This window comes from Lutjanus erythropterus, chromosome 3 (genome assembly GCF_056507025.1).
Source record: "Lutjanus erythropterus isolate fLutEry1 chromosome 3, fLutEry1.hap2, whole genome shotgun sequence".
NCBI lineage: Eukaryota > Metazoa > Chordata > Actinopteri > Lutjaniformes > Lutjanidae > Lutjanus > Lutjanus erythropterus.
Window position 1 is genome coordinate 3,507,003 of NC_139319.1, and position 27,905 is coordinate 3,534,907.

General features: G+C 39.0%; 1 protein-coding gene and 1 long non-coding RNA gene across 2 annotated transcripts; both read left to right on the plus strand.

Moving 5' to 3' along the window:
- The first annotated feature begins 336 nt into the window (after positions 1–336).
- Positions 337–27,097, plus strand: col9a1a (collagen, type IX, alpha 1a). The gene is made up of 29 exons (XM_084714427.1): positions 337–546; positions 1,682–1,756; positions 3,056–3,094; positions 6,242–6,265; positions 6,888–6,941; positions 7,096–7,149; positions 7,424–7,456; positions 8,591–8,647; positions 8,788–8,841; positions 9,557–9,610; positions 9,732–9,785; positions 11,768–11,821; positions 11,894–11,947; positions 12,082–12,135; positions 14,197–14,250; positions 14,331–14,384; positions 14,485–14,529; positions 14,615–14,668; positions 14,887–14,940; positions 16,435–16,488; positions 19,129–19,200; positions 20,265–20,300; positions 20,409–20,453; positions 20,699–20,731; positions 22,152–22,298; positions 22,618–22,672; positions 23,611–23,799; positions 24,849–24,926; positions 26,226–27,097. The coding sequence occupies exons 1-29, from the start codon at positions 472–474 to the stop codon at positions 26,429–26,431; spliced, it is 1,911 nt and encodes a 636-aa protein (XP_084570553.1). The 5' UTR covers positions 337–471; the 3' UTR covers positions 26,432–27,097.
- On the plus strand, positions 3,201–6,146 carry LOC146329446 (uncharacterized). The gene is made up of 3 exons (XR_014769816.1): positions 3,201–3,264; positions 5,891–5,944; positions 6,109–6,146. It is a non-coding gene; the product is annotated as an uncharacterized LOC146329446 (long non-coding RNA).
- Positions 27,098–27,905: the final 808 nt, after the last annotated feature.

A 27,905-nucleotide genomic window follows, 5' to 3' on the forward strand; every position in this document is an offset into this window, starting at 1 on the left:
ATTCACGAGAGGCCATCCCGGCTCCAATGCCCCATTTTCAAACATCTAAACATTTAAAGTGTGAAAATATGTTTTATAAAATCTAAGGTCTCTATCCTGAGGTAAAGGACAAGATCAAACCATTTTCTGTCATGGACAGTTTTCACTGTACTACTGCATTCATCAAACCTAATTTAATTTCAAAGTAAAAGTAAGTACGGCCCACCCAGTCTGTGCAGAGGAGCCTTCCTCCTCCTCCTCCTCCTCCTCCTCCTCCTCCTCCTCCTCCTCCTCCTCCTCCTCCTCCTCCTCCTCCTCCTCCTGCAGAGCCTCTCAGCTTCTCATGAATAATCAGGACTCTCCAACATCCTCCCCTTCCAGCAGGCGGTGGGGTTTCAGTCAGGGGGGAGACTGACAGGTGGACCGTCCGTGAGCCCGATCTAATCTGGGAAAAAGGGACTTTTTGGCGTCTTCCTCGGCCCTGGGAAGACCATGGCTCTCTCCAGGATCTGTCGGGAGTCTTTGCTGGTGATTTTACTGCAGATCGTGCTGATTTGCTCCGCTCAGGTGAGACATAGGTGATCTTTCTCCTCTGTCCTTCCTCTCCTGGAGAGGAAACTCCAGTAATATTCCTATAGATGCTCAATGAGACATTTATACAGAGTCTACTGTACTTTATTGTGTTTTATTTCCTATATATCCTTATGATAAAATAAATAGTATCTGAGAATCTGATTATTCAACTTTCTTATCATATAGAGCTTAGTGTTTTTTATTTCCTATATATCCTAATTATATAAAAATAGAGATTTTGAGTCTGTATGATTCTTAAAAGTGAAGTTATAGCTAAACTATATGCTCTATTATTTTGGATCTTTAGTGGTATTTATACAGAGCTCATTGTACTTTATTGTGTTTTATTTCCTATATATCCTAATAATATAACAAATAGATATTCTGAGGTTTCTGTATGAGTCTTAAAATTGAGTTTAAATCTTAAGTATATGTTATATTATTTTAAAACTCTTATAGTGTCATATTTTATTCTCTTGTGGATCTTTCAGCATATTTGTGTTGCTCAGTAATGCTATGAGCAGATTTTATTGCACATTATTGTACTTTTAGTGCTTATTTTCCTTATTTTTCATCATATTATCCCTATAAAAACTAACTATTTGTTGCTATGATGAGACATGTATACTTTATTGCATTTTTATTACATTCTTGTCATATTTTTTTTATGTATTTTAAATATTTTTTGGTTCTAGTATTTGATTTTCTTTGACAGTATGTGTTGGTATTACACATAGTTGTTGTATGAGTCATCTATAAATCAGTTTGAGGGCATGTGGATGTTGAAACTGGGTGAATTTTAAGTCTTTTTTTTTAGATGAAGTTTATGTACAAAAGTGGTCTAAACTGTGGTCCATTCATCCCAGTGTGCACACCTGGCACCAATAAGGTCCAGACAGCAGCAGTAACCTGAACACATGGTGGTATAATGGGACTATAATGGGAAACCAGGTTCGGTTTCATGACCTTTCCCCTCACATCACCTGAACAATGAGACTCTGTGTGAGCTGCCCTTCACACCAGCAGCAGCTGAGGCAGCACTGGATGATATTTAGAGATGAATTTCAGTGAGAAAAAAAAGTGAAAACTGATTTTTTTTTTTTTTTCTCTGTGTGTGTTTGTTCTACAGAGGGGCCCGGTCGGTCCCAGAGGCCCCCAGGGGCCGCCCGGACCTGCTGGCGTGCCCGGAGTGGACGGCATCGATGTGAGTTGCAGCTTCAGTTCAAAAACTTGAGTTTTCAGATGTGGGTCAGACGCGTGGATCGGTTCATTTGTGGGTTAATCAGCTCAGTGACGCAGCTTTTCATTGTTTTACAGAAGAAGGAGAAAAAAAACAATAAAGTCCTTTAAAAATAAAAAACTCCTCACATGACTTCATCCTGACTACAGTCACCTTCACTGTGAGCAGAGCTGTCAGCTTTCAACATCACGTTCTCCTCTCAGACTGAGAAAGCTGCACAACTAATCATTTCTCATGAATTTAACATAAACATGCACATTTTATTTATTCAGGTTAGGGTTGACTTAAAGCTAATTTCATATTTTGTTGATTGGAGGCCCTTGTGCACAAAAGCAGGACTGTTTCCACTGAAAAAACACAAAATATAACATTAAAAATAAAATAAACTAACTAACTTGAGGCCTTTTGACTTGAAAAGATGAGTTCTGTACAGGGTTCAGTCTACTCATTAAGATAAGTTTCTAAAGAAACATTATCAGTATATTAGCAGACTTCCCAGCATGCATTGTGAAAGAATTAAAACTCTCCCAAGACCCTTCTCTTTTTTTCATAGTTTGAGGCAAACATATATGATGAACTGTGTGTCCCATATACTTACTTTATCTTTTATTTATTTCATTTTCATGTTTTAATTAAAGTCAAAGAAATTAAGTTCTGCTCTATGAACTGAAAAAAGTACAGGACTCCTTGAAGTTTATGAAATTCCTCCAAAACCACAAACTCAAACATGTATCATGTTCACACAGAAAAAATTGCTGTTTTTCTTATTTCCTGACTGAGCAACATCTGGAACACAGTCAGGATTTTAGATCAGGAGTTCTAGTTTCCCTTCAACGGACCAAAAACAAAAAGTTTGTTGTTCAATTATGTTTTCTGCATTTTTTTTCCTCATGAGTGTGACAAAGGCTTCGAGTCACATTCATCCAGGGATAAAAATTTTGTTGGGGAATATCCTTAATAATTTAGTCTAAAGTCACCTAAAAGTAGTCAAAATCAAATTATCATGAGCCTGAAAATACCAGAATGAGGCTACAAAACATCCACCACATGTTAGGATTCTATAAACTGTAGTTTAACACATCAGGTTAGAAGAACTCAAAAAATCCCAGAAAAATATACAAATGAACACAATCAGTGTCCTAAATGGCAGTTAACGTTAGTCGTCTTATTTTAACAAAAGATTTTCTTTGTTTGAATTTTGAAAAATTCTAATTTAAAGAGAATTTTTATCGTCATCTGAACTTGTGCTTCGTCTGTCTTCAGGGCGACAGAGGAGAAGACTCCACGGTGAACGGTGGACTGGTGAGTGGACCGAGTTCCTCCTTAAATGATAAATAAATGTGTGACGGATGCTGACTTTAGGATCTGAATCGGCGATGTTTAACGAGAGGTGAACCTCTGCTCTCCAGGGTTCTGACGGTGACAACGGCAAAGACGGAGCTCCTGGAGCTGCAGGCCTTCCAGGCGCAGATGTAAGTGAAACAACATGTTAATGTAGTCCAGACTGGTTTCAGCTGGTCGAGTGCTCATCTACCTGACACATTTTCTGGTCTGACAGTTTGCCAAAAAAAAAAAAAAAAACTGCAAAAATCACAAAAGATTCAGTTGAACTCTGAATCCTCTGTGCTTTAATCCAGTGGATGAAAGGTTAAACTCTCCAGTAAAGAGGAAGTATTGAATCTCTGTAAGATCTGAGCTGGAGAACCTGAGGTATTCAGATCTGCTGCTGTGTGAGCAGTTTGTCTTGGCTTCCACCGAGTGAAAAAAAAAAGTTCCTTGAATAAATCAATCTGGCTATTTAGGGGAGAGACTCGAGTAGCTTCCTGACAGAAACAGGGGTCTTTTTGTGTGAGATCGAGGGGTGTACAGCCGGGGGATCGGCTGCCCAGCGATGGCTGACGGGACAGAAGTGAATGCTGGGAGAGGTGGTGCAGAATGGACTCAGTGTGTTTGCTGTCCGCCGTGGTGACGGAGAACAGACGGGCAGATTCATGAGCTTCATGTGGACTGAAACAGAGAAAAAGTGTAAACTGCACAGACACTTGAAGAATACTTTGAGAAATCAAAGTGTCAATCATAAAACAGACCAGAATGCAATGCAGTAGAGTTGGGTTCTTCACTGGAAGAATGAGAAATCAGCACTGCATCATCATAAATGGATATATTGATTATGTGAGGTGGTTTTGTTTCCATCTTTTGGTTTCTGCTTCTTGTTGTGATTGGCTGATTGCCTCGTCTTGGGTTCCCTTCGCTTGCTGAAGCCTTTGACCAGGTGAAAAGTGTGTTGAGAGTCATTTATGGCGGAGGCAGGTGAGGGGAGGAGCTAAAGAGTGGAAGGAAGGACACGCCTCCTCCTGATATCAGATTTCTTAACGTGTCTTGCAGGCAGAAAAAGTTTGACTGAAGCATCGTTCTATGACGGCGTACTATAGGACCATTGTAGCGTAATCGAAAAGAAGAGATTTACTGAGCTGTTGGAAGACGGCAAGATTCCAAGAAAAAACTTTCCAAGAATTTCTGAGATTAAAGTCACAAACTTACAAGAAGAAAAATTTGGAATTTGGAAAAATTGTTAAAAAAAAGTTTCAGTGTTACCTCTATGCCGTGACTTTGTTTTATTTGTTTGTTTGTTTGTTTGTTTGTTTGTTTGTTACCTACATTGGTGCCAATACACAGTTGGCCAACTTGGGTCTTATTTTCTAAGTTTCGACCATCATTTCCATTAATAATTATGACATTCTTCTCACCAAATTAAATGCTGAGATTTGGGAATTCTGTGAGAAACATGAGCAGTAAGATGGTCAGACATGATCCATCATCAAACATGTCTGGAAGAGAAAACAAAATAAAACAGTAAAATTATCTGTTGTAAACATCCGTCACAGATTACAGACCAAACTTCCCGTGGTTGTGTGGAAACATACACAGAATTGTCTGGTGCAAATATAAGTTATTAACAAGATTTTGGGTAAATTCACTAAAACCTGAGACCTGAACCCGGCCTGTCTTTAGAAACCCTTCCTCCCTTCTACCTTGTTTGGTGTGGACTTCTGGACTTATTAGTTTGATCCAAACCAAAGCTGCACCTGTGAAACCCTCAGATCACAAACCTTGGTGCGACCAAAAGAAGTGATCTCAATCTGGATCAACACAACAAAACAAAATAAGCCATGGAGGAACATGGGGCGAGGAGGAAACACCAAATTAACATTTAGTTAATCAATTATTTATCAACTACTAAATTAATCAACAACTATTCTGATAATCAATCAACTGTTTTAAGTCATTTTAAAGAAAAAAATGTCCAAAAACACTCTTTTTAGCTTCTCAAAAGTGAATATTTCTGGTTTCTTTGCTCCTCTATGATAGTAAATTGAATATTTTTGGGTTGTGGACAAAACAAGACATTTGAGGACATCACCTTAGGCATTCAGATAGTGTGCATGTGAACGTGGCTCCAAGCTAAAGATCTACAGTGAAGATTTAGACTAAAAATATGATCCTGTGAAACTCCAAAATGGTTTTTTTGGACTAAAAAAACTAAACCCAACCTTCAATCAGCATGAGGGGGAGTAGAGGGTGAGACAGATTTTTCATTTTTGGGTGAACTATCCCTTTAATTTCATTCACGATTACAAGGCAACATATTAGTAACCTTATGCATTCTTCCCACTTTGCATTGTGTGACTGCATTGGCTCAGTCAGAGAGAGAAAGAGGGAACTTTCCTTTCCTAAATTTCTTAATAAAATTACATTTGAATACAGATAAATAAACCCAAACAGCCTGAACGTGACCCAAAACCTGATGCTTGTTTCATGACCTCTCAGGTTCAAGTCGAGTAGAAAAACTCTAGATAATCTGACTAATCTGTTGGTTTGTTTACAGCCTGTCTGACTGTCTAAGAGTTTGTGTTTCTTGCCCCATTTGGTTTTGTTGTAGCTTGTTGTTTTGTTTGCAGAATAATCATAACTGACAGAAACAAAATAAGACCCAAGTTCTGATTACCGAAAAAATGTCTGTGTCCAGAAAGTTCAACATTCACAGTGATTTGTTAAGGAGTACTTTTTTTTAAAAAGGATTTTATGTCCTCTTTGCAGGGACCTGTTGGACCTCCTGGAGATCCTGGGGCACCAGGCGTACAAGGGCCAAAAGTAAGTTTATTATCTGACACATTTTTATATTGAAATGTCAGCGACTCTGTCAGTCTGCAGAGTTAGTGGGCTGTTTTCTGTCTTTTCTTCTCTTCTTGACCTTCTGTGCATAAATATTGTTCTTCCCTGTTTACTCTAACATTTCTGTCCTTGTTTGTTTTCAGGGAGATCCTGGTGCACGTGGGCCTCCTGGAGAAGCTGTAAGTACTAATAACAACACTGATCATGTCTTTATTGATCTCTGTTGACCAATCAGTCTCAGTCTGACTCTGTCAATCCATGATTTCTCTCTCACAGGGTGTGGGACCTGACGGGCTTGACGTGAGTAACAATATCACTCTTTATACACAACGTTGTTCGATTTAGCTCCTTCAGGTCAGTTCAGATATTATTACCACGACCACAGCAGGGTTACTGCAGGCACAGCACCACGCAAACAACAAGATTTACCCGTCGTGTCCCACAAATGACGTGCTGAGCGGTAATGAATATGTATTCTTATTGTGAGATGAATTACAATTGTTTTGTCTTATCATATCCTATAATTTAAATAAATTAGATTTTGGATTATTAATCTAAATATGGAAACTCAACTAAATGAAAGTTATCAAATATATGAGTGATGTAAAAAGTATAATATTTGCCTCTGAAATGTAGAGGATTAGAAGTATAATGTAGCAAATAATGGAAATACTCAAGTAAAATACAAGTACCTTAACACTGTGCATAAGTAAGGTACTTCAGTAAATGTACTTAGTTACTTTCCACCAGTGAAAATAAGAGTCGATCTTTGGATTCAATGTAAGACCAAGTTGAAGGTTTTGGTTCTGTACAGCTCTTGTTTTAAACTGATCATTTCGATTCTGAATGCCAGAAGTGCACAAGGTGTTAAATATGTATAGGTTCATTATAAGCTGAAGTATTTTTTGCTGTTTGTTAACAGGGTATTCCTGGTACAGACGGATTACCAGGTGAACTGGGCAAAGTTGGACCCCCTGTGAGTAAACTTATGTAAAGTTTGTCAAGTTTACATTCAAGTAAACATGACAAACTTAAGCAACACATGTATTTCCAAATGTTGGTAAGTGTAGCAGTTGATTGTTTTTTATCTATATTCACTGTATTAATAAAGACGCCTGTTTCTCTCACAGGGAGTGAGAGGAAAGAGAGGTCAAGTGGGTCTTCCTGGTTCCGCCGGGCCGCGGGTAAATATCACAGCTTCTGTCTCCACTCCTGTTAAACATTATCAGGGGAGGCGGATTATTAAAAATGAAGGAGAAATATTTTGCTTTCATGGTGGCGAATGAGTCGGGGGCAGCTGTTAACGAGACGGCGTGACGCTGCGGGATGTTATGATAATGATCCGAGTAAATGGTGTCAAGTTTTGGAGAGAATAACATCTCATATTACATTTTAGGATCACGTGTTTTTCTTATGTTAACAAAAATGTCTCAACCACGTTGTGTTTTTTTTTCCCAGGGTCCTCCAGGCGTGTATCAAGGCGAGGACCTGGTAAGTTTGATCCCACAGTAGATTCATTTACAACCACTTCAACAAAACCGCCTTTCACATTTACAAAAAGTTTAGAGTAGAAGAGTAGAAGAAGAAACATGGCCGACTGGATCACTTGGTTGTATAACAACAATTAGCATAATGCTAATTATCTGGGTAGCAGTTTACACTACAACTTCGTAATAAGTTGTTAATAGTGGGATAATAGTTTGTTAAAATAATACTGTGTGCTTACCAAATGTGTCAGATCTTAGGATGCTGTAACTGACCAATCAGAATCGAGCTTCATATCAGGGTCCTGCATCACTCTGTTTGGCTTTAATTCTCAATAATGACTCACTTCCTGTACATTCTCACAGTTATTAAACACCTGCTTATTAAAATAATTACAATAATAATAATAGTTTGACACAAAATATTACTTTAAAAATTATTATATTTCTCCTTCAGAGTTTATGATCAGAACAATCTGTTCTCCATAGCAACGGCCTGCCATACCAGAATAACAGATTTTGGGAGGTTACAACTGACCAATCAGAATCGAGCTTCACATCGGGGTCCTGCCTCACACTGCATCTTTATTTCTCAATAATGACTCACTCAGTGTACATTTATCTGCTTATTAAACATCTACTTACCAAAATAATAATACTAATTTGACACAAAGAACTGCATCCATAGCAACGATCTGTTTTCCATAGCAACAGTCTGTTTCACAGACATTACAGACCTCAGAATGCTATAACTGACCAATCAGAATTGAGCATTTAACAAAGCTGTGTAATAATTCACAATAATGACCTGCTCACTGTAGATTATCCCTTAATTTTTGAGGTGCTATCATCCACACAGATTGAGCTTCAGTTTTAGATTTCATGTTTTAAGTGACCACAGCTGTGTCTTACTTTTCAGGCAGCCATTTTTTTCAGTCCATGTCAGCACAAGATGAAAAGTAATCTCTCTTTTTTTGGGTCACTGTTATGTTATTGTTTTATTGTAATACACCCAAAGGTTTGATAAACCACAACAAGCAACCCGGTCAGGGGTTATGAATACCCAGGGGGGTCAGTGTCAGTGGAGCCCCCTGGTGGCGGGGCTCTTCCATGACCTCAAATAGGCTGTTGTGTTTTTCAGTGTCCCAACGCCTGTCCCTCTGGTCTGACTGGACATCCCGGTCTCCCCGGCATGAAAGTAAGTGAAATTTCACTGATGCTGTTATTTGTTACCACTCTGTGACTTTATTTCATCCTAGCTGTGGTTGCTTAGTAACACCTTTTCACAGGACCGAATGCATTTGATGGATAAACTGAACTTGCTGTTCCTGCCTGTAGGGTCACAAAGGGGTTAAGGGTGAATCTGGTGAGCCTGGAAGACAAGGACACAAGGTAACGTCCTCTCCTTTAACACTGTGCAGCCTCTGCAACAGATAACATGCAAAGACATTTTTCTTTATTCATATGCTGTGCAGACACTCTTGTGCGCACACAGTGTCTGGAAAAAATACACTTATTAACAAACTATTTTAACTCTGAACAACAAAACAAAACTATGCTGTGCAAACAGGTACTTCATTTAAGTGGGTACTTGTGACATATCTTTGGAAAGCTCACAACAGCAGGTGAAATCAATGCCACCAACAAACATTGTCATTGGCAAAGGTCCAGTTGACCTAATCGAAGAAAAAATCTGGTCCAAAACACACAATTACATCAGTAAATACCAACCCACAAACTGCTGTTGTAACATTTCAAATCAGCTGGCCAATGTCCTAATCTTACATGTATTTTCCAAGTTAGCATGCAAATATTAGCGATATTTTCGTATCAAAATGGCAGCTGCACTCTGACCTTTTTGTTGACACCCTACTTGACCCAAAAGGACCTTTCATGTCCTGTCCACAGACCGCAACAGCCAGCGAGTGCCTGCCTTTCCTCTCATGTAATAAATTTTTCAGCCCAGAACCATGCATGTACTCCAAACGGTTCGAGAACAGCTTTAAACTTACTTTGGGGATAGAAGTTTTAGGCTTCTTTACATGGATTTACAGGACAGGGAGGAGGATATGACAGCTTGACATAACTGGGTTATGTTCTCTTTCAGGGAGAGGAGGGCGACCAAGGACTGCCGGGTGAAGTTGGAGCTCAAGGACTACCAGTAAAATATTTCACCGTTCTCTTTACGAAAGCTTTGCTTCATGTGAGACGACTCCTCACAGTCAAACATATTAACATGGGACATTTCTGTCTCTTTTCCTCTATCCGCTGAGTAATTTTAGGGTCCAGGTGGCTCAAGAGGCCTCCCAGGAATAATCGGCCTCAAAGGTGACAGGGTAAGAACTCACGCACACACATCCTGCACAAGAGTTTCATGGATTCATAAAACAATACAACAGTTATTTATTTCTGTTAGTTATGTTTGACCCCATTGACTGCAAGATAACTTTGCACCACTAAGACTGAAGTGCAGTGACTTAAATTAATCTTTGTTGGTGCAACATAGTTTAAGGCTGGATTAATTTAATCTAAGATTAATTTGGTTGCTCTGTATTTCTTAACAAAACATCACATTGTTTGCTTGCTAGCTAAAAAGTTAGCCTAATTAACCTACTCATGATGACATGGCAGAGAGCCTTTAAATTCTCCTCCTTTGATAGAAACTTGGCAGAATTTATAGAGAAATACGGGCAAATAAAGTAAAAAAAAACAAAAAACAACAACCTGACAACAGCACAGTAAGGAGAAAAGAGACTGGCTGGCAGCAACTAGCAGACTGTTTTAACAAATCAGCTGGAGTGAAAAACAGAAGAGACGCATCATAAAACTCATTTGGGTTGCATCTGTTCCTTAAATCCATAACTTTTCCACATTAAAATGTCCAAAAACATTGGACAAAAATTCCGTACTTTGATGAGTTGTGTACTTAGATTATCCCAAATGTTAAACTGAAATCTAAGCGTTTCCTGTTATCTGGTTGCCATAACTACCAGTAAAACACAGAACACATTGGAAAATGTGACCGCATGTCATGTGATTAAAACATAAATATTAATGCATCCATGAGAATGATTTCTGCCTGAGTCGTGTCAGACAGATTTTCATCTTTTATGCCGGTTGTTTAAAAACGAAGACCACATCTCCCATGATTCAATGCTACTTCATGACATCATCAACGCCTTGTGTTATTGTTTTAATTAATGAGGGAGAGACCCCTAGTGGCAGAATTCTCAGAAGAAGCCTCTGTCCAGGGAACCACTGTGTCATAAAAACAATCTATAGACTCATATAACCATAATCCCTTTCAGTAAGCACTTATGACCCACTAGAAGTCTGCTGTGGTGTCTGCATCTACTCTGCAGCCCTCTGCCTGTATTTCCATATTTTCTCATTATTTTGCTGTGCTCGGGACGCTTCGCCAACCTAAACTGTTGGTATCGACCAACAATCAACTATCTTTCTGTTGCATCTTTCAGTTCGGACAAATCCTACTGATTCTACCTGTCATACTGGATCATGTTTTAAATTTCAATTTTAAGTTTTGTTGCAACAAAATTAATTTAATCTAAGTACAAGTAACACAACAGAATGGTCATATGTATACAGGAAGTCATGCAACATCAATAGCTGAAAAGGTGTAGCTGTTTTTTGTTTTTTTTTGTAGTTTTGCTTTAAAAAACTTTCAATAACTTTTTATTCTATTTAAATTTGTTTCCAAACTTCTTTTAAATAAGTTACTAACAACAACTGAAGCCACAAAACAATAAAGAGTAACTTTTTACATTTAATTTTAAAGACATTTGAAAATTTGAGTCTTTTGTTACCCAGTTGTAACACAAACAGAAAAGTTTGTATAATGACGTGTTTGTGATCTGCTAGCTGACCGCTTGATGCCACTAAATAAACACTGGTCTTTTAAATTTTTTTATCTTTTTTAATATTAAGCTGGTTTTAAAGTTTGGTGTAACATAATTTAAAGTTAAACCATGATTTAATCTGGTTTAAAAAGCTGTGTCAACCCAGCCTAAAAGATTTAGTAGAAGTATCTAAATCTGAAACAATGGCTGACTATCAAGTATCCAATCAGGACAAGACACACAACGACCAACCTTTTAAATTTCCAAGAAGATATTTCAAAATAAAAGCTCAAAAAAGAATTCAACCATTATGAGTTGACTCCATCAGTCCCAGTCAGACATAATTGTCTGTGCTGACAAGTATTAACTCAATTTTTGTCCTTTAAATTACAAAACAGATTTTTTAAAAATCTTCTTGAATGAATTCAAGTTTTACTGACTACAGCAATTTTTACAAACAGGGACCTCGTGGAAAACCTGGTGATGGAGGTCCTCAGGGAATCCAGGGAGGCCCAGTGAGTATCTATGTTTGTCTCACCTCTCCATGTCATTTAGACAAAATACTGATAATCAAACTTTTTCTGTAGGGTGATGCGGGTCAGAGAGGAGCCGTGGGTGAACTCGGGCCAAAGGGAGTGCAGGTAGGATCTTAAACACAAATCAGACCTAAAACAACAACAGTGACACAGTTTATCAGCAATGATAAACTGCCACGTCTGCTCCTTACAATTTGTAATTTAATTTGTGTTATAACTTTTTCTTTGCTTCTTTGTAGGGGGAGCGAGGTTCAGGTGGAATCAGAGGAGTACCAGGGCCAAAAGGAGAGCCTGTGAGCACTGCTACATCTTATCAATCAATCAATAAATCAATAAATCCCCTTCCTATATGTTTTTCTGCTTTCCAGTCTCACCTACATCCTAACAAAATGCCTTTCTTCCTCCCTGTCTATCTTACCATAACGCGACCGCATGAATATTGCTGGTTTGGCCACTAATTCGACCGCCTGGCCAATACATATGATTTTTGTACAGTTTCTCTTTCTTGCTTTTGAAGGGAAAACATTTGTATAATTGTATGATGCTAATTATTGTAAGGTTTCTATAACCTATAGCTGTGTTTCTGTTAAGTCTGACAAAGTGGAGGACCCAAATGCAGAGAAGAGTAGACAGAGAGGAGAGTTCAAAAGATATTTAATCCACAAAAGGTCAACAAAACTTACCGGAACCAAGGCAGATGAATCCAAAAAACAAGGCCAGGAGAAAAAACCCAAAAAAACCATACACAAGACAACACTAGGGAACACTGGTAAGCACGGAGACAAGAACAAGCGAGCGAGTGAGAGAGACAATGAACCGACAATGGAAGAGGACAAGACACAGGATTAAATACACTAGGAAGGGGAAGGAAAACAAGACACAGGTGAGGGCAATCAGGAACAGGTGAAAACAATCAGAGATCACAAAGGGAGGGAACACAGACAAAGACAGGAAGTAAAACCAAAACACATGAGGGAGGAACAGAAACTATCAAAATAAAACAGGAAACAACCAACCGGAATCCCAAACCATGACAGTTTCCACCCAAAGTACCTGGAACTTTTAAACACGGTAACTACTTTTCAATGAACTAAAAGGTTCCTTCAGCCCGTTGCAGTTCCAAAGCGGTGTAATGACCGGAGAAGATTAGGCAAATTACTTCGCTGATGAACAACCACACTTTTTACACATAATTTTTGTGTGTAATTATTAAACAATAAGGCCTGGACTTTGTAGTCAGTCCATCTGTGTCGTATGCTATCCTCTGTAACGCCGTGTTGGTGTGTTAAAGACAAAACAGACTGGCTCACAGCTGCAGAATTTTAAAAGATGGTGGCTGAAATAAAATGCTGCAAGTACTTGACCAATCAGAAATGTCCAGCGCCGCAAGCCCCACCCTCAGAGTTCCTCTACTTTTGTAAAATATGACTCCCCTGTTAGGTAGTCAGGCAGAGAAACAGAACAGACCCAAATGCAGAAATGCAACAAGCTGAGGTGAAGATCCAAAGTTTAATAGGAAAAAAAAGACACACACAAATGCACAAAAATGTACAAAAGAGGCAAATGGGCAAAACAAGGCAAACCCAAGTCCAAAGTGTGAGAAGACCAACAAACAGTCTAAAAAACCCACAGGGAAACACGAAGAAAACGTTCTGAGTCTTGACCACAAAAATGAAGACAAATTAACAACTGAAGACAAAACAGACACGAGGCTTCATACAGTTGGGAGCTGATCTAGGACAGGCACCATAAAAGGTGGGAAAACAGACAAAGACAGGAAGTAACGACAACAAATACAAACAAGGGAAGACATGCCAAAATAAAGCAGTAAGTGGATTACAAAACCCCAAAACCAAAGATAAAATAGGTTAAACATATCAGATGGCTCCGTCTGAAGTCGCAGTTATGACTTTTGCCATTAATTCATAATTTTTTGTCATTCAGCGACTGCATGTTTAATTATTACAGGCAAAGAGGGTTGACAGCCACGCCTCAGCAGTCTCTCTCTTATACCTCGTCTTGATCCTCGCTTCTTTGTTTTAATAATGTTGCCAGAATTTAATTTAGACCCCTCATTCCTGCAGTGGTCAAACACTGAGTTTGCCCAAAGGTTCCTAGTCCGTTAAGTTCCTGCAGTGGAAACATCTGAGTAAAAGACAAATTTTCCTACGGAGACAATAGAATGTATTGTATCATATCGTATCATTTTGTATCATATTGTATTGCATCATATAATTATATATCATATCGTTCTGTATCGTATTGTATTGTAACGTACGTATTGTATCGCATCACATGTCATCGTATCGTAATAAACATGACTTATGTAAATGTCTCATCTTTCTTGTCAACAGGGCCTCGTTGGTCCAGATGGCCGTGAAGGAATACCTGGACTGCCAGGGTCCAAGGTAAGTCTGAATCTGTGGACAAGTCTTTTAAGACATCTTAAGAAAAAATCCCCCTGACAGATTGCGTCTCTTGTTTTTAGGGTCTTCCAGGAAAAAGTGGGGCTCCAGGTGATGCTGGCCCACAAGGACTTCCTGTAAGTGTGACCTCTGACCCCAAATCCTCCCTGATTCTTCATTATTGGTGTGAAATTTGGCCTTTTTGAACTCAGATGTTTATGTTTGATACCATTTTAGGGTTTACCAGGCGCTTATGGCCAAAAAGGAGTCAGTGGTACAAAGGTATGATCAAAACTTGCACAGTTACAATACAGTTACAGTTTCCTCAGTGAGATAAACTCTCCTGTTTTTCTCTTTTTGTCTCCAGGGTAACACAGGTGATCCAGGTGTTGTAGGACTGATGGGATCTTCAGGAAAACAAGTAAGTATTTCCTTTGTGTTACCATGAAGTTAATTTAATTGTTGTTAATCAAATTGTAAAGCCTCAGAGTAAGTATGCACTACCAGCCAAAGAGGTATTTTAAATTTACTCACCTGATGAAATAATCAACAGTTCACCTGAAGTACAAGACTAAAACCAATACTGATGTGTACTTTTTTCTGGGTCTGAAAATGATTTAATGTCTTATTTGTTTCCAGGGCGAGCGTGGCGAGCAGGGAGAGGTGGGACCTCCTGGACCCAGAGGAGGACCAGTGAGTCAGCTGCATCTATATTTTACTTAAACCTGCAAGATCTAGTTTTTCTCCCCAAGACGCTGTTTGGAGAAGTGCAGAAGCCCTCAAGGCTGTCTGACAGAAAGCCCTCCTTGGTTAGGTGTAGGGGAAAAATCTTGATTTGCTGGCCGAGGATTATCAGTCATACTGATGAGGCGCCTGTGGCATGTTCAGACAAAACACACGAAAATATTTATTTAAACAGAGAGGGTGGTGCATTGAGTATATCGAGTATTATCATACACTTCACTGCTAACACCTCTGACACACCCACTGAGCAAAAACACACATCAAATCCTGCTGCACACGTTTCACACCGTTTCGAGGAAACGTGTCGTTCAACCTCGCAAAATGTTGCACGCTGTTTTCAGATTGAACGTGTCCCTGGTGTCCCACGAGCATCCAGGGCAAATCTAAATGTCCACAGTTTATTCTACAGTTGAAAGGAGACTTGCATTTTGCATTTTTTACTGAGCCCTTCACCTGAACAATAATCACAAAATACCTGTCCAAAGTATCCAAATAGCATCTGTCTGTGACCAACAGAAAGACCCAGCAGCGCTTCCTTTATGTCCACAGTGTCTCCAATGCTACAATCCATTGCAACTTGGAAGTCAATAGTTCCAAGTTGGTATTCCTGCCTTTCAGTCTACATGTGTCCAAGTGCATCTGCTCAGGAAAACATGGAGGCCCCACATCAGACTCAAGTCTCTGAACTCCACAAACATCTGCAGCAGCTGATTTGACAGATTAGCACACTTTAAGAGAGACGTTGCATTGCAGTTTTCCATGTTGGAGGTCGTTTTTTCCAAGTTTCAAGACCAGTGGATTGCAGCATAACCCTAGCCCTGACTTCCTGCTTTGTGTCCAATAGCCAAATCATGACAGATATGGCCATATGTTACACCTACAGGTGCAAACCCCAGAATGCCTTGCATTAAATCGCAGGCAGGAGATTTTAAACAAATACACAGACAGACAGATTAAGGCAGAATACTTGTGCACTTGTCATTATTTTATGACAGAAAGCAACCTCCTGTAGCCTGTAACCTGGTCAGCATCAGATTAAAGGAGGCTAATATGTCCAATGAGAATATTCCAACTTTGAATTGAAAGTAAAACTGATAATGACAGAAGTAAAGCACCTTTGTTATCAAGTCTGATCAACGTATTTGTTTCTTTTTGTGGACACCATCCAGAACATGTACAATCTGCTGCACAGTTCAGTGTTTTCATCATGCACTTTTACCGATTCTCAAACAATGCATCAATAAAAAAAAATCTTCTGTAATATGATTACATTACAGATTAGTATATAGCACAGACTAACTAAAACCTGGTGCTCAAATCAAAAAAATACATTAAGACAAACAAAAGAAAGAACATTTAAAGGTCAGAAACTAAACATAATGTGCAGCTCTGCATTGATTTGTTTTTCTGTCCAGATTCAACCTTTTATTTTCTCTCTTTTAGGGTGAACGAGGACCGAGAGGGAATGACGGGCCTCCAGGATCTCCAGGAGCCAGGGTAAGATCTGAGAGAGAGTTCAAGGATCAAATCCACAGGTGTAGTACTGCCTGAGAATGCTGAACCTGACCCAAAACAAACCAGAATTTAAGTATGCGTGTGGGTACATATGTGCATCATAGGAGCACTTTAACAAACTGCACTACAGCTCTGATAATATATAATGTCTCACTCAACACGTTGACACCACAAGTGTGAAATCACAGAGGAAATACAGCTGCAGAGGTGGAGGTGACTCATACAGTCGGACAAGATGAACCTTCAACAACAGCTGGAAAGAGAGACGATACTGAATGTAGTTCAGTAGAACGGAGTCAAACAGGGTTCAGTGTGATTATGCAAATAATTCGCAGTGTTTGTTTTGATGTGTGCAGAGTAAAGGAAAAGGTCAGACCAGAACAGGAAAGGATATATTTACTCACAAAAACAGGTTGTAAGGACAGGCTGCTCCCTCTGTCACAAATATTTGTATTTTACAAAGTTCAAACTGATCAAACTGTTTGAATGAGGAGTGTGTGTGTGTGTGTGTGTGTGTGTGTGTGTGTGTGTGTGTGTGTGTGTGTGTGTGAGAGAGAGAGAGAGAGAGAGAGAGAGAGAGAGAGAGAGCAACTAATAATACACACTGAACAAATATAATGAATGGTGAGCAAGAGAAAGAAGACAAGGTGACTAAAAGAACAAGATAATTAGAGGAGGAAGAGGTTGCCTTCATTTCAGATGCAATTTGTTCATTTTGAATAATTTATAAACGTCCCCAACATCCCATTCCAAACCACACAACATTCTCTGTTAAAGAACAGAGACTTATCATGCATATTATTAAACATAAATAAGTAAGTATTGACAGGAAAAACAAATCAGTGTAGAAAAACAGATGAAAGCAAATTACTTTATGTTTCCTTACAGTTACTGGAATATCTTCATGTTATATACAGTCTGAAGTAAATAAAAGAATAAAAGAATCACGTTAAAAGTGTCACATGAAATAAATCATCAGTCACAGGTGAATATTGTCACTATACCGGCATTTCAGTAAATCCTTTCATTTGCACATTTGAGACGTAAACCACACATATATTGAGGAGCGCAGCACTGCAGCACTCGTTTTCATCAGAGGAAAGTGATGTGTGCGGTTCGTACCACTTAGCAGAATAGATAGGAGGCTCAAAACCTGTTGTGTTTATGTTGTGGTTATTATTTCAATAGTGGAGCCGGTTTCCGTAAAATATATATTTTCAATTCCATAATTTATTTCAAAACAATTTATTTGTTGGGGACTTGGGATGTTATGTAGCTGTGACTACTATTAAACTACTGCTCCATATTAGAATAATTACATAAAATAATGGAACTAATTCTACTTTATATATTTTATTACATTCTTAGTACAGTACAGTACGACATCACCATAGCAACATGTCGTCATGGTGCACGGAAAAGTCTCAAGATCTTCTAAGAAAGCGTGTGGCCCCAGAACAGAACGCTGTGGTACTACAAACCTTATTTAATACTCACGTATCTTTGATAAATTATGATTATGTTGTGTAGAAACACAAAGATATCAAGAAAAACTAGTGATACGTTACTTAAGCCTGCAAAACGCAGGATTCAGGATCAGCTGTCTTTCCCTTTTGGTTCCATAAATATGGATTTAGCAAACGATATTTGTCTCATGGCAAGAAACCTGGATTTTGATAGAGAAAAATGATTATTATCATCACTAAGGTGTAAGATATTATCAAATCCCCGTCTGTGCACAAGGCTTTTTGAGTTTCTGAGCTCTCCTACTGGTAGACAAACACACTAGCAGGGTTAAAAACATTCCTCTTTTGGAAGAACTCATTAAACCTGAGAGGAAAACAACAGGATTATGTTAATACAGTTACAGTGAAAGATATGGATGCAAATGACACCATGGATGGATGGAGAAAGAAGATCAGTCAGGTTGAAAATATGAAAATATAACAATCTCTTAGATGTTATTGAGAGTTCTGGGCTGAAGTACGAGCTGTGCTGCAGCAAACGTCGACTATCACACTAAGAGATCAGAGTCTTGAAATACAAAGCGAGTAATCAGTGTTCATAAATATTATCTGCTAACTTGAACGTATTATTCGACAAGTGGATCATTCACCAAGATAAACCTTGTATCTGGGAACTGAAGCCACGTTTTTATTAAAGAGTGGCAGGTCTTTATGAACTTCAGTCCCTGCAGTTAAGTCTCTAATCTGTCGGTGAGCGGGTATGAATGGCCCCTTGTTCCAGAAATCTGAAAGCCCAAGGGGTTTTTTTCTGCAGCTCAGGGGGGATACAGTGCAGGAAAAGAAGCTGAGAAGCCCTGAAAGAGCTCTCTGTTCCCCAGGAATGCCTGAGACCCGTCGCCCCACTGTACACCACAATCAGTACCCACACACACCCAGAAACATGTGAGGGATGGAGGGTAGATGAGCAGGGGTGGAGGTGAGGGGGGGTGTTCAGGGCTTTCCAGCATCACCTAAATGTTTTTATTTTTTCTGTGGATGTGGTCAGGTTAAGGCGGGGGAGGCCACTTCTCTGAGCTTCACACAGTCGGTCTTGTGTTATGATTCTGAGTGTGCTTTCTGTGTATTTAACTATTTATTTTTGTGTGTATTTTAATAGGGAGGCAAAGGAGATCCGGGTCTTCCTGGACTTCCTGGTCCTGCTGGGTATCGTGGCCAAAAGGGCGACAGAGTAAGAGACACGTTTTGTCATTTCCATACTATGAGTTTGTTTTCAAATGTACCGTTGCTCAGACCATAGAAATGCTTTTGCAGATGAATTCAGTCTAGTTAAAAGGCCTGAGACTAGTTAAAGGGATAGTTTGTGTTATTTGAATTGGGGTTGTATGAGAAAGTTACAGCAGATGAGTGTCTGCATGCCCCCAGTTTGGAGAAGCAGCAGGAGAACCGGTGTAGGAAGCTAAGCAATGTGGACAGAATATTTTCACTGCATTACACTGCCAGGTATAGGACAGGTTGTGTCATTAAAATAAATATTCTGATTGACAGAGGATGTGTTGCAGGTGAAATAGGGTGAAGCATCTCCCCAATAAGAGAGACAGTGTCTGCATTTACGCACGAGGCACAGCAGCATATCCTGACATTACTGCATGCATGGAAACATTTAAACTGACTGAACACAGCCTCTCTAATCTTTAGTAAATCATCAAAGAAACACTCAAACATCAATACATCACACAATAAAGAAAACACTTAAATCAATTTGACAGATGATCATTAATTATTAAGCTTTGATCATTAAGCTGCTGTGCCTCATGTGTTAATGCGTTACCTGTGGATTAACTGCGGTGCCCTAGAAGCAGAGTGTATGCATGTTGTGAACCCTCTTATGTAGACAGATCTTACTATATGAATAACACGTCCTTCACATGGCAGGAAAATACTACGATACTGACTTTTTGTTTGGTGCAATCACTCTCTGCTGCTTCAAGATAGCAATGCACCAACAATGCGCCTGACCACAACTCATTTAAAGACCAACATGCCATGGGGTGCAGAGATCAGTGCAAGTACATTTGACACTTGGTGAGAAAACGACAACTGTGTCTATGTCTGAAACTAGAAAGGGCCCATGGTGTGTCCAGCAGTCATGCATTTTACGACAACCAGCAATGATTGGTTTGCCGGAGATGAAGGGGAGCAACTGTTTTACAGAAGGGAGCAATAAAACTTCTGTGCTGCAGGTTTAAACAGTTTCAGATTATCAAATATTCATTATGTTCTTTTTTTTCTCAGGGTGCCGTCGGTCTCGATGGTCCAAAGGGAGAACAGGTATGTTGTTTCATAGGCTGTAATATTACACCTGCTATTAAAACTCTGTTACTGTGTTGAGTTGGAGCACACAAGGTGCGAAAAATCTGTCACGCATCTTTATTTTAGGGACCTGCAGGCGCTGAAGGAACACCAGGAGAGAGAGGAGACCTGGTGAGTGAGCGACAACCAAAACACCTGCTTTTGACCTTCATGCAGACGGCAGTGTGTCTGTGTGTCTGTCGAGGAGAAAAATGAGCCGAGCTGTCAAATCTGTTGTTGTGAAGAATCATTATTTTTGCAGCAAAGTGAAAATGGTTTTGCATCATGAGATGATTGTAACATGTCTGAACAGTTTCCTTTCATGCTTCTCTTAAGGTTCTTACATTTTCTTTCTCTTTTTTTTTTTTTTTTGACAGGGTGACCAAGGAGAAGCAGGAGAGAAAGGATCGGTATGTTCACCTACACAAAACATCAAAACCACATCACAACACTTCAAATGACTAAATAATTCTCAAAAGGCCCTTATTTGTCTTCTGATATAATTCCCATTACATCCTGGTGATCATAACCAACATAACTTCAGCTGTGAAGCAGCTGCAGGACATTTTGAGTTTACTCACAAAACACAACATTTGACCTAGAACGGCACCCAGAGAGGACAGATGTCTGCCAAGACCAATAGCCCAGTCTTATATGATATGAAAATCTGTGTCTGGATATATTTCCAAAATATTTCCAAACATGGTTGTTCCAAGCTGAAGCCTCATCATCTCGGCTGCACATTTATTATGTACAGTATGTCTTATCTCTCATACTTAACATACATTTGTGAAAACCGGAAAATACTTTATCAGGTACATTTGTACAAATATCAAATGCTCAGACTGAAATCAACAACAAAGTCAAACAAGACATGCAAATAGGTTTTAAAAGATTCTAAGCAAGTTGCAAAAATCGCAAAATTTTATAATTTTAGATGACTTGAGAGGTTAAAATGATGAATTAATGTTGACCCTGAGAGTTTGAGATAATACAGCATCACCTTGAGGTCAAAGAGCGTCATCATACGTGCCGAAGTTGTGGGTGAAATTTGCAACCCACCTACAGATTCTGGTGGGTTGTTGTCTAAAAGTTTTTGCTGCATGAACGCTTTTAGTGGAGACAAATAAAATGTAAAGAAGGAAGAATAATCAGAACAAAAACAATAAGGGTCTGCAGCAAGCAGCACTGCTTGGACTTCTAAATACGGCTATATGGTTAGCAATTACATGAGTATGCTCACCCACTCTAACCTTTAAAAAGGCTCATTTTAGTTAAATCAAGTTGGAAAAAACAGTAAGGATCCTTTCCAAACATTGCTGATTTCTTACATTCCTGCTGCAGTGATGTTTGAAGCTGTTACGTTTCGTTGTACGTTAAGTCGCGTTCAGTTGATCTGAATCTGCACCAAAATTTCACGGGTTCTTCCTTGGCACATGCTACACCCTTCCAACAAGTTTTATAGAGCAGTTACAAATCAGCTGTTTTTCAAATCAGTAGTTTTTCCATGATCATGCTAAGAAAAACACAAACTGAACTGAAAACGACCTCTTTATCAAAGATAACAACAACTCTTTCAGCAACTCCTAAATGAAACCTTTTCCTTCTTGTTCATAATCATGGAAATGAAATGGAAATAAACATATACTGGTTTTGCTGCTTTCGTACAGTTTGGAATATCCCTGATCTCATCTAACAAAAGAATAAATTAGATGTTTAGATTTGTTCCTCCACCTCTCACTGTGTTCTTGAGTTACCGGTGTCTGTATCCTATCTGTTGTAATCTAGTCCTCCTAAATGTTAGTGTCTTCCTGCTGCTGTTGATCACAGACAGGCCCTCCAGGAGAGACAGGAAATAAAGGACCCGAGGGCGCCCGAGGACAGCCGGGGAAAGAGGGCAAGCAGGGCACGCTGGGACCACGCGGCATGCAGGGCGACATGGGCGTACCAGGCCTGCCGGGCGCTCAGGGACCAGCGGTGAGAAGATTTTTATCTTCAAACGATTGTGTGACAGTTTTCTGCTGAATCAGAGCTGCTTATTGCTCTGAAGGACACTTCTGATTATTTTAAACCACGGCCTGATTTTCATGTTCATGTTTTCATGTGTTTAAAACGATCCTTCAACAGGGAGGTTTTCCATCACTTAAACTTTAATTTAACAGTAGTTTTATGGCATTAAATATATTTGTTTTGCTGAAGCGACACCTCGGGGCCACGTTGCATGTGATGTTTGCTCATAAGATTGCTGTGCAAACAAAAGACTCATCATCACCATCAACAATCTGTGTTTGTTCAGGGAAAATCACCAACTGATACACACATCAAACAAGTCTGCATGAGGGTAATGCAAGGTAAGTGTTTGTCATCTTCTCAACAAACTCACTCCGTCTGTGTGCAATATACTTTTCACCTCATTTATCCCTTTATCTTGTTAATGGTTCATCCATAATGTGCTTTGTCAGTGCTGAATCCTAATAAATAATTAATAATCCTAATAAAGTAAAAGTGAAAAGTTGGAAAAGCTGATACACAGTGTGATGAATTATATATTGTATATATTATATATTATATAATATATATATATATATTATATATCAGTAATCTCAGTTTATGACACTTTATATTTCTACTCTGTTATATTTCAGACAGAAATATTGTCCTTTTTACTCCACTGCATATTCCTGACAGCTGTAGTTAGTTGTTTCAAAAATTACATTTTTACAAAAATCGATTTTTACATCTACAACATATAAGAAATGAATTGTAAAAAACAAACTACCAAAAAATTTCAGCTTAAATGATTAATCAGTTAGTCAGTTTATTGATTGTCATTTGTCAAAAAAAATAGAAAAGTACATTTTCCTGATTATACTTTAATTCTTTTACTTGAGTAACATTTTCAAGAACTAGTTTTCAAGTAATAGTACTTGACAATAAACTGTATATAATCTGAATATTTCTTTCACTAATGACACTGTGACTGATGCTCATCCTGCTTTAAGGATCAACTAGAATTTGAAAAAACATATTTTCTCACTCTGTAAAAGCTGTAAGTAAGAAAAGAGTTTTAGTTGTCCTGGTTTAGAGATATGTGTCTCTGAGATTTGTGTCAACACTCCAATAAAACAGTGGAGGTAAACAGAATTTAATTGTGGCGCTCACAGTGTGGAAACATTAAAACAAACAAAAAGCAGCAGTGTCACTGGATTTTTACTGAAGAGATATAACTGATTACAGACTGCAGTGTCAGCTTACAAATATAAATGTCGGTCCTGTCCTCCTGTCACAGAGCAGCTGGCCCAGCTAGCAGCCAGCCTGAGCAGGCCTGAGTCGGGCATCGCCGGGCTACCCGGTCCTCCGGGCCCACCTGGACCCCCAGGACCCGCCGGAGAGAACGGCTTCCCCGGACACACCGGATCACGAGGACTGCCCGGTCTGAAGGGACCAGCTGGGGTGATGGGTCGCAAAGGACCCAAAGGTGAGAGTCAGATGAACAGTTCAAAGACCGTATGAATACATGAGATCATTGGACTTCAAGTGGCCTTAAGATTCGGTGAAACATTGAGCTGCAACAATTAGCAGCACGTCTAAAATGATTGATGATGAATCACAGGAAAAATTCTACCGAACATGCTGATCCCTGCATCTTATTATCATCTTAGGGGAACTATATAGTATATATAGTTTTTTAAATTTCTCCAACAAATCCCACCCAGGAGGGTGGCTGGCATCTCCCTTAGGGATAGGGTGAGAATCTCAGTCATCCGTGAGGAACTCGGAGTAGAGCAGCTGCTCCTTTGTGTAGAGAGGAGACAGTTGAGGTGGTTCGGGCATCTCGTAAGGTTGCCACCTGGTCGCCTCCCTAGGGAGGTGTTCCAGGCACGTCCAGCTGGGAGGAGGCCACGGGGCAGTCCGAGGACTAGGTGGAGGGATTATATCTCTGCCCTGGCCTGGGAACGCCTCGGGATCCCCCAGTCAGAGCTGGCTAATGTAGCCGGGGAAAGGGATGTCTGGGGTCCCCTGCTGGAACTGTTACCTCCACGACCCGACTTCGGATAAGTGGTTGAAGATGGATGGATGGAAAAGGATTGTTTAGACCATGAAACTCAAAGTTAAGGACTTGAAAGACAAGGGAGTTCACAATCAGAGCAGCATGTGCCGCCCTCCATCTTTAGACCCTGATGTTAGAGATACAGGATTTAAAACTGGAATAAAGCACTGCTATCATATCTGCGGTCAGATATCCTGATTTAAGTAAAACCTGTACTCTTTTATCATTTGTAAATCAGTTGTCAAAACTGTGAGAATTTCTTCTGTCCAGACGCTGGTCAGTCTTTGGGTTTTTATTTTATGTGTTCTTACTCATATCCTTCAGCGTCTCATGTCCCCCTCAGGGACCAATCAGGTTCATCTTAATGTTAATGACGGCACAGATGAGGTGTGAAGTCTGAGCTTGAACTCCAGCTAAATATGGTGACTTTAATTACGTGTATCCTCCAGGTGATCATTAATGTTTCCTGTCTGCAGGTGACCAGGGTGACAAAGGAGACAGAGGACCCACAGAGAGAGGACCCAAAGGAGCACCAGGTGCCCCTGGTCTGCCAGGTAAAATCACGAGTATGACTAAGAGATCTGATTTTAGAACAAATGTCCTCAATTCCCGACTCTGGTGCGTCTAAATCAAAAACTCGACATGATTCAATGAACGGCAAGTAAGAACATTTATTATTTGAAGGGAAATATTGTTCAGATCACACACATCACTGAGTGAAATACTATAATTCTAAATTATTATTATTATTATTATAATTCTTTATAATTAAAGGTGCAGAAACATATTGATTGTTGAAATCAAATATTTCAAGTACTGACATTTTGGGAATGAGACCCAAAAAAGTAAATTTTTCTCATCTCCAAAACAAAAGGAAACAGAAACCACTCATTTTTGAGAGCGGGGACAAAACCCTATTTTTACATGTTTTTTTAAAAAAAGTTTTACTCTTCAATTATTATTATTATTTAAAAGATCAAACTCTTGGCTATTAAACCTTGTAACGGGCCAACGTCCAAGTGATTTAATTTTTTATTGAATCGTATTTTATGTGGCTGAGGACTTGAATTTTGTCTGTCAGACACACAAAAAGTCATAGAATTATATTATAAACATGTAGGAAATGTTTGAATTTTTTTTGTTGCATTAAGTACAAGATTATTTAATTAGCTGTATAATAACATTTTTTTTAAAATAAATACGATTATAATTTTGCTTACTTACAATTTACGTTGAAAAAATAATTTGTCTTTGTGATAAACAACATATCATATAATTTATAATAAAAAGAACACACATTGGGTGCAAGTTGAAATTTACTTGTTTGTGTAATCTCATTTTGTAAATCCTTATATATGCACATATATAACACATGAGTTATAAAAATTTAGCAGAAGAAACGTCACCTTCAGGTGACGTCCAGACTTTTTTGACTGGATGCTCCAAATTATTTTTTTTAATTTATTTTTATTAAAGTAAAATAAAAACTACTGATCTGAAACACATTTCAGTATGAAAAATATTTTAAAGGGTTAGTTTGACATATTAAAGCACCAAAGTCACACAATAACACAAACTAATCGATCAAGGCAGCGTTAAGATCAGCAGCAGTTTCTGTGTTCTTCAAATTAAAATGACTGTTTTTCTCAGTGGAGTCTGGTGGCTTTGAAATTATAAAGACTGTGTCTCATTAAACAAAAAAGTCTTAATTAACAATAAAAAACACTGGACGTATACAAACAGGCGTATTTGTAGATTTTTTTGCAGCCACTTGGTAAAAGAACTAGTCAGTGATTAAAAAACAAACAAACGGCATATATCCTTTAAAATGTGTTTTATCACTTTTCTCTCAGGTGAACCCGGTCGACCAGCTTACGGCAGAGACGGTCGTGACGGAATGAGGGGACCCCGCGGCGTTGCCGGTACACCCGGCGTTCCCGGGCCTCCTGGCCCCGCCGGTCTGAACGCTTACTGCGAGTCGTCACAGTGCGTCCTGCCCATGGTGGCGTCGCCGGTTTCTGCGAAGGACTCCGGCATGAAGGGCCCCACTGAGATGTGAAGAGGGGCCGGTATGGAAAACTGAGAGACTGGCGGGGAAACCAGAACTCCAAACGGAAGATTTATCCGTTTGGGTTTTGTCACTTGGTTTGTACGTTTTGACTTTTTTTTTTTTTTTAATTTGGTCTTCTCATTTGGAAAGTGATTTTGTTCTCTTGAAGCCATCTTTGTGGTTATAAACTGACATGAAGGTGGACACTGAACAGCACACCTCACCGTTTGAAACTCCTCTACATAAAAAGTTTCATTTTACCTCAATTTTTTTTTACCATCTCTGTACTGTAAAATCTGAGACAGTAAGAACTCACTGAATTTGTGCAAAACCTGCCAGCCCCATTTCTATCCAAGCAACAACGAGGAGAGCCTGAAAGTTTGTCTGTATGTTTATGTAAATGTGTCAATACGCAAAATTATACTGCTGGATGACGTACATTTTGTTTGTGAGTATCTTTGTTGTTTATCCACTTAAATGCCCCCTGTGCTTTTTCCTATAAATGTAGGATATGTTTGATGATTTCTGTCATGACGACTGTTGTTTTTGTGGTTGGAGGGTGGCGATGTGTGAAAACCTCTCTGGCAGTTTTATATGACTTCTTATTTATTATATCAAGGTTCAAAGTGACATCTTCGAGTTGTACAAAGGAGGAAAATAAACACATTTTGATAACCTCTTGCATGGTTTGTATGGACGAGTACAGCCCCAAAAACAACCAGGAGCAGACTTAAAAAAAAAAAACTAATTAAAACTGAATTCCTCTGATTAACAGCTTTATGACATTTCTTCCCAGAAACCGAACCTGACGCTCTTGCTGTGAAGACAAAAACATGCCAGAAGTTTTTAGACTGAAGTGGTCTTTGAATTTGACAATTTTCTTGCCAATCAAACATTGAATGTTCCCAGTTTGATTTCTCTCAGAACTAAAAAGGTCACATTCTGCTCACAGTTTAATTTGATTGGATACTTCCAAAACATATAAAAGAAGAAAATTTCACAGAGACAGTCCACAGTGATCAGAATCAGGGTTATAGACAAGTAGGTTTTAACATATCGGGAATCTGCCTCTGTGTTTTGGTGCATAAAAATAAACTCTAAGTAGAAAAATATAAAGAAAGATAAAAAGCAAGTGCTGCAAGTCAAAAGGCATAAACAGAAAATAGGAAATTAACAAAATGTGAAAACGATTACAAAAATATGTGCAATATGTTCTGTAAATTTAAGATCTGTGCAGATTTTGTGCAGGAATGTGCAAAAGTACACGGTGTAAAGAATATCTGAAGATAGTAATCCAAAGTTAAAGTTGTGTTTGTGATGTGAATAAATACATTTAAATGATAAACCAAGACACTGTTTCAAAGAATAACATTTTTAAGGGTCATTTGCACAGTGGATTTAAAGGGATAGTTCAGCGTTTTTGACATTGTAGTCAGTGTATTACCTCCAGTAGGTGGAATCGAGGAATCGTCAGACCATCAAC